Genomic DNA, 7887 nt, shown 5'->3' on the forward strand with positions numbered 1-7887 from the left:
AATAAATAAATAAATAAATAAAAAAAAAAAAAAAAAAAAAAAAAAAAAATTTAGTGCCTGCAATAAGCTATTAATTTGTTTATGTTTATAACAAATTTGTCCTTGGTGGTATCTCTGTAACTGTAATTGTATGGACAATTGTTCATTAGAAATAAACTAAATAAGATTCCTCTTTCTTCTTTCATACAACAGTATTAATTTTTTTTTTTGCATTCAATATAGAAAATTATTTATATTATAATTATTAATTATTATTAAATTTAACAGTTTAATAAAGAAACAACTATTCGTATTGTAGATCGCTAGCCATGTCTCAAATAGCACCACTTGAACAATTTGATTGCGAGGGAGATTTAAATTCGCTTGGTAGTCGTTGGGAAAAGTGGAAGCGCGGTTTAGAAATTTATTTTCTAGCTGCAAACATCACAGATTCAATTAAAAAAAGGGCTTCTCTTCTTCATACTGGAGGCTTGGCCCTGCAGGATATTTATTTCAATATTCCCGGTGCATGTGTAGAAGAAGGAGACAATGTCGATGTTTACCAAGTAGCTGTTAATAAATTAAACGAATATTTCGCACCAAAACAGAGTAGTCTATTTGAAAGGCACCTATTTAGATTAATGAAACAAGAAGCGGACGAGAAATTTGAAAAATTTTTGTTTAGACTACGCCGTCAGAGTGTCAAATGTAATTTTTCCAATGAGAATGAGAATTTAATTGATCAAATAACTGAGAAATGTCTATCTGTAGAATTAAGAAAGAGGATTCTGTTGTTAGGAGATACAGTTACAGTTGAAAAAATTATTGCAGAGGCAAATGCTCAAGAAACTGTCGAAAGACAGTTATGTGATTTCCAAGACAAACAGAGTCTCAATGTAAATAAAATTGATACATCAAAAAATAAAGGACCTAGTGAAATTCAATCACAATGTACTAGATGCGGCAGTAAATCACATAAAAATGATAGTCCCACCTGTCCCGCCAAAAATAAAACCTGTACTAAATGTGGATTTAGAGGTCATTTTTTCAAACAATGCCGTACAACGGCAAATAAGCGTAAATCTAAGCCGATTAAAAATACAACAGATGTAAAAAAGATTCGTCACGAGGACGATAAATTAGATCGGAACATGAAACTGCAGGGCAGTTCAGAGTCAGCAATCGATTATATATTTCACATCGATGACGATGCGACAATTACATGTCAAATAGGTGGAGTAAATCTAGAGATGCTTATAGATTCAGGAAGTAAGTGTAATATTATTTGCGAAAAATCGTGGGATTTTCTAAAGTCGCAAAATTGTAAAGTTAAATCTCAAGATAGAAACCCTGACAAAATATTTATGGCCTATGGAGCGAACGAGCCTTTAACAGTGTTAGGATTATTTGAGGCAGAAATTCGAGTAGGGCTTGAAACTATTTGTGGAAAATTTTATGTGATTAAAAATGGACTGAGAAATTTACTGGGTAAAGATAGTGCAATTGCTCTCAAAGTTTTAAAAATTGGTATTGTTATAAACGCACTAAATGAAGTCCAACTTCCAAAATTTAAAGGCGTTACCCTGGAATTCTCTATCGATGAAACTATTACACCTGTTCGTCAGCCATATAGACGTATTCCTATACCTTTAGAAACTAAAGTAAATAATAAAATTGACGAGTTGGTTGAAATGGACGTCATCGAACCAGTCACGAAGCCGTGTAAATGGGTTTCCCCTATGGTACCAATCTTGAAAGAAAATGGTGATGTACGTATTTGCGTTGACATGCGTTGTCCCAATAAAGCAATAATCAGGAAGAATCACCCAATACCAACTATGCATCAATTATTGCCGAAATTTCGAAAAGCCACAGTTTTCTCTAAATTAGACATTTCCAATGCATTTCATCAAATCGAAATTGATGAAAATTCCCGATATATTACTACATTTATTACAAGTAAAGGTTTGTTCAGATATAAGAGGCTTATGTTTGGGATTACGTGTGCTCCCGAAAATTTCCAAAATATTATGGAAACTATGTTATTAGGATGTGAAGGGGTTGTTAATTTTATTGACGACATCGTTGTCTTTGGCAGTGATGAAAAGGAGCATAGCATGAGACTTAGGCATGTCTTACAAGTTTTAAGAGAAAATAATGTTTTGCTTAATGAAAATAAATGTATATTTAATGCTAAAGAAATCAAGTTTCTTGGGCATAGATTATCTTCAGAAGGAATCAGACCACTAGATAAATATTTAAAGACAATTCAATCATTTCGTGATCCCAAGAATATTGGAGAGATTCAGAGTTTTATTGGTTTGACAAATTTTGTTGGAAAGTGGATCCCTAATTTGGCAACGTTAACAGAACCCATTCGACAAGTATTGAGACAAAAGCTTAATAAACATGCCGACATCACGTGTTTTTGGAAGAAGGAACAAAAACAAGCTTTTGTTGACCTCAAGAAAAGTCTGAGCGAAATTCCGACTTTAGGTTACTATAACCCAAATGATAAGACGCGAATCATAGCGGATGCAAGTCCTGTTGGTTTAGGTGCCATACTTATTCAATTCGATTCAAGTGGACCACGAGTTATTTCATATGGTCATAAAAGTTTAACAGATGTAGAGAAAAGATATTCTCAAACTGAAAAAGAGGCTTTGGTTTGGGCCATGGAACATTTTCACATGTATCTGTATGGTAAAAATGAATTCGAATTGGTTACAGATCACAAGCCGTTAGAGGTAATTTTTAATTCAAGATCAAAGCCATGCGCTCGAATTGAGCGATGGGTTTTAAGACTGCAGGCTTATAATTATAAAGTAGTGTATCAACCTGGGAAAATGAATATTGCTGACCCACTATCGCGTCTTTGTATGACCCCTTATGCTACTCCATTCGATAATGAGCATCACGTAAACCAAATTGTTCAATATGCTCGACCAATTGCTCTGTCCCTAAAAACTATTTCAGATACGTCCCAAACAGATCAAGACTTTCTATTAATCCAAGAAGGACTAACAAACAACAACTGGAATCCGCAAGTAAATAATTACAGATTGTTTGAAAGTGAACTTTGGTTACATGATAATATTCTGTTACGGGGAAATAAAATTGTTATCCCAACAAAGTTAAGAGCACAAGTATTAGCAGCAGCCCATGAAGGACACCCAGGAATTGTGAACATGAAAGCTAGATTACGTACAAAAGTTTAGTGGCCAAAAATTGATAAAGATGCAGAAAACGTAGTAAGAAATTGTAAAGGATGCATATTAGTTTCGGGACCCAATCCACCTACTCCTATGAAAAGAAGAGAATTGCCAACTCAAGCATGGATCGATACAGCCTTAGATTTTCTAGGACCTTTACCTAGTGGAGACTACCTTCTCGTGGTAGTAGACTATTATAGTCGCTACAAGGAAATAAAAGTATTAAGATCAATTACAGCGAAAGAAACAATAAATTCCTTAAAAGAAATGTTTGCCCGACTTGGTATTCCAGCTACTGTAACCTGCGACAATGGTAAACAGTTTACCAGTAATGAATTTAAATCATTTTGTGATGAGTTAGGCATCCGAATTTTTAGTACAATTCCCTACTGGCCTCAACAAAATGGGGAAGTCGAAAGACAAAATAGGGATATATTAAAAAGATTGAAAATTAGTCAAATTCAAAAATCTGATTGGAAAGACGACCTTCTTACATACCTAATGATGTACAATAGCACTCCACATGCAACAACGGGTCGAACACCTTCAGAATTGTTTTACAGACGTCAATTTAGAGACAAATTGCCAAGCTTAATAAATATTGAAAATAAAGAAACGGATCAAGAAGTAAGAGATAGAGACATTCAGAAAAAATTATACGGAAAAATTAATGAAGATAGAAAGAGGAAAGCAAAAGAACAAAGTGTAGAACCCGGACAAAAAGTTTATGTGCAAAATTTTCAAAAACAGAATAAATTAACACCCAATTTTCATCCTGAACCACACACCGTTATTGGTTCTGAAGGAAATGAGGTACATGTTCGCAACGACTCTACTGGTCAAGAATTTAAAAGAAATGTTATTCATCTCAAACGTGTGGAAGGAAATTGGGAGGTGATACAAGATTAATAAAAAAAAAAAAAAAAAAAAAAAAAGAAGAAGAAAAGAAGAAACACTACCAAAACAGGAAAATTGTTAAAATAATTGTTTTGACTTCACATTAGTCTCTAATAGTTAATTGTTTATTATTAAAAAAAAAAAAAAAAAAAAAAAAAATATTAATGCGTCAAATGTTACTAAAAACTAAGTTTCAGAATGTACTACGAAAATATTGAAGTATTATATCTTATTACTACGAATTAATCAACTAGTTTATAATGTTAAAAAAAAAAAAAAAAAAAAAAAAAAAAATTTGTAAAATGGAAGGGATGTGGTATTTAGTAATTTAATCATAAATTACATTTATATAATTGTTCATGAATGTATTGTATAACTAATAAAAGAATACAGGGCCGCCATGGTGGGGAGACTGACGATAAGACAGTTCTTTTCTACTCTTTGAGCCGAGAGGTTCGGGGCCCGCTGTGTAGTGATTATTATATGTATTGTTCTTGTGTTATTGTGTTTGACCTTACCCTGAGAGAATACCACAATCTGCAATTATTGTTTGAAATTATATTAGCGAATTTTTTTAAATTGCGGATGAAAAATTAACTATTCCATTTCATCACTTACGTATTTTCTCAAAATGTTTAGATAAAAAATTATCACAAGTCTTGAATTTCTCCAAAAATTTCATGGGTATTTCTGCACATAACTTTGGACAAAAGTACAAAAACTTGTGTAATTTTACCTAAAAATTTTTGGGTATTTTTTCCAAAACTTTTATAAAAGATACCAAAATGTTTGTATTTTTACCCAAAACCTTTTAGGTGTTTCTTCCAAAATGTTTGGGTAAAATCACTAAAACTCTTGTGCATTTTTACCTAAAACTTAATAGGAATTTTTTCAAGAAATTTTGGGTAAAACTTCCAAAAATCTTGTGTATTTTTACCCACAAATTCTTGGTGTAAATTACTTCCAAAACATTTTTGGTAAAATTACCCCAAAATTTTTTTACAGTGATAAGTAAATACCCTGAATAAAAAGTAGGACCGATTTCGGACTTATTCGGAATATGTCCGCAACAGTACGGTTTATTGTGGAGTTTTTTCACCATGAATTAAGTTTGAAATCAATACCGCTTTTTATCACTATTGAATCCGTAATTAGCCCGGTTTAGTCTGTAGTTAGTCAGATCATATGCAAGTTGCATAATGCAACTATTAAATGCAGAAGTAATCCGGTTGGTTTAACCAGTGAATCCGCAGCTAATCCGAAACAGTCTGCTTATGGACAGGTTTCTGTTCTAAAATCATTCCGGATTAAGTCTTTGAATTGGATTGAATATGGATTGTATTGAACTGTCTATGGATTGTATATATTTACAAATTCTTATAATAATAAGACTTTTTTTCGGACAGGGGTGTTTTGATCGGGTATTATTCGGATTGACGCTGACTATTACCGGATTATTAGCATACATATTTCGGATTGTTTCATATTTGTTTCGGAATATGATTTTACTACACTAATTCCGAGTTGAAGCGGACTAATGTCGGATTGTTTGTGTACAGATTTCGGATTATTTCGTATTTGTTTCGGATTATACCTTTTAGTTGGATTAAATCCGGATTGTTGCGGACAATTTTCGGATTCTTATATAGCATACAGATTTTGGATTGTTTCGTACTTCTTTCGGAATAAGATTTTGCCACATTTAATTTCAAATTGTTGCGGACTAACACCAGATTTCTAGCTTACAGAGTTCGGATTGCTCCGGACATTTTGTGGATTAAGTTTTTTTAACTAGATTAAACTCGGATTGTTGCGGACTGATTCCGTATTCTTTATATATTGATATCGGATAATTCCGTACTTATTTTAGAAGAATTCTTCACCGGTCATAAATTTGTATTGTTGCGGACTAAATTCGTAGATATTCAGGATTACTCCGGAGTGTTTTCGGATTCAGGTTTTCGTTCGGATTGATATGAGACTAGCGCGGATCATTTTCGGACCTTTTTCGTACAATTTTCGGACTAATACGTACTAATCTGTCCGTATTTAATCCGGAATTAGTCCGAAATTTTTACCAGGGATGCGTGCAGTTCTGATAGTTTGACTACTAAATTGTAAACGCGGGGCGAAGAAAATATTATTCTTAGGAATATAGAAAATAAAATTCCGACATTCACTTTTTCAACAACTATTTTTTCTCCTATATCATAAACGAGTTTCTCTTAACTTGACTACTAAATATTGAAAAAAAGAGAACATATTATTATCGAAACTTCTATTAAATAAGAAGTTTCGTCTTTTGACCACTTTTTCCCCACTTTAGTTGTGAATCTACTAACAATACATTGTGAGTTTAACAGCAATTGGTATTCAAAGATTTACTGTGTAGAATTTCTAAATTTTTTATTTCGGTGCCACAAAAATTCTTGCAAGTTCCAGGTTCGGTATTAATATTAATGGATGGAAGAAGTTAATAATCACTCCGAATTAATTTTTCTAAGCTTCATAAATTTATGTATCGACAGCACCGTTTCCCGAATACAAAAACTCAGAAGAAACGGGAGCATGGTGGGATACGAGCTCACGATCTTTCTATTGCCGGTAGACTGCTCTGACCACTGAGCTACATGCACACCGAGATTCTCCGAGTTACCTGACATATACTTTATTTCCTGCATTATTTAATGATAATGCAGGAAGTTTCATAAAGATGGTAAGGTACGTAAGGTAGCGTGTTTTAAATGATTAATGGGCACCAAAAACCATAATTTTTCCTCAATTCTAAAAGATTAATACTGCTTTCAGCGTTGTTGATAACAGAAAATGGTGGGGTTTTAATATTAAAATAATAATTTTAACATTAAAATAATCTTCAACGCTTGAATCCATCAAGATTAAAATAATCCACGAAGGACTTTTTTTTTTAAAATATTTAAAAAATGATTTGGTTCTGATTTAAACACATTTTTTTCATGGAAAATATTAATCGAAAAATTTATTAATTTAAAATTTTGTAGTTTGGATTTTTTAAAATTAAATAATCCGGAAGAATATCATCGTTTGTAGTAGTGTATTTTTTAAAAGATTGGAGTGGCGGTTTTAATTAGGAGTATAGTTTCAATTAATACCAGTTGGATGCAAAAATAGTGCTAAATAATAGGATTTTTAATTTTCTGTACATAGGAACCGCCTATGACGAGACTAGTTCTCTATCTGGCGAAAACGTTAGAACCCCGTGGACTGTACATTTCGATTAAGTTTACTTGGTGCGACTGATCTGGTTGCTACTAAGATATGTCAGACTTCTTCGTTCAGCGGGATACCTGATGGTGAACCTTCAGGTCACATGTTTCACCATTGAAAAAGTGGAATTTTATACACACACTGCGATGTCCATAAACGCACTCTCTTTACGAAATGCAATTATTTTATGGCTGTTACAAAAATTATAATTAATTTGAATTGATTCATTTTGTCAGTTTTTCGATGTCACCGTTTTATTTCAGTAAAACTATGGTCACTAGTTTAAAATAACTGCAGATTAAGCTTCAAATTATTTAATTTTGAAATAATTATCTAATTAAATTTTCAAATTCATTATTTTAAATTATTTTTTAACTTCATTGTGCTGTTTCTCAGAATAAAACTATTAATTATTGATTGTTATTATAGAATAATTTAAAAATTTTCTCATCTGATCAATAGTTTATTTTCTTCTTGTCTTGTGAAAGTAAATTAATGTTCTAATTAAACTCTCCACGAGTGACTTTGTCTTTGGAAAACAATGGTTTCTCCT

At 32.3% G+C, this 7887-nt stretch overlaps 1 protein-coding gene across 1 annotated transcript; it reads left to right on the forward strand.

The window, feature by feature from the left end:
* The first annotated feature begins 308 nt into the window (after positions 1-308).
* On the forward strand, positions 309-3197 carry LOC122499024 (uncharacterized protein K02A2.6-like). Its single transcript, XM_043607055.1, has one exon. It carries the CDS (start codon positions 309-311, stop codon positions 3195-3197), a length of 2889 nt encoding a protein of 962 aa, XP_043462990.1.
* Positions 3198-7887: the final 4690 nt, after the last annotated feature.

The sequence above is a fragment of the Leptopilina heterotoma genome, unplaced genomic scaffold (assembly GCF_015476425.1).
Source record: "Leptopilina heterotoma isolate Lh14 unplaced genomic scaffold, ASM1547642v1 Lhet_163, whole genome shotgun sequence".
NCBI lineage: Eukaryota > Metazoa > Arthropoda > Insecta > Hymenoptera > Figitidae > Leptopilina > Leptopilina heterotoma.

What these genes read in the sequence shown, in the direction of transcription:
- LOC122499024 (XM_043607055.1), top strand. Translation starts at nt 309, where the DNA reads ATGTCTCAAATAGCACCACTTGAACAATTTGATTGCGAGGGAGATTTA.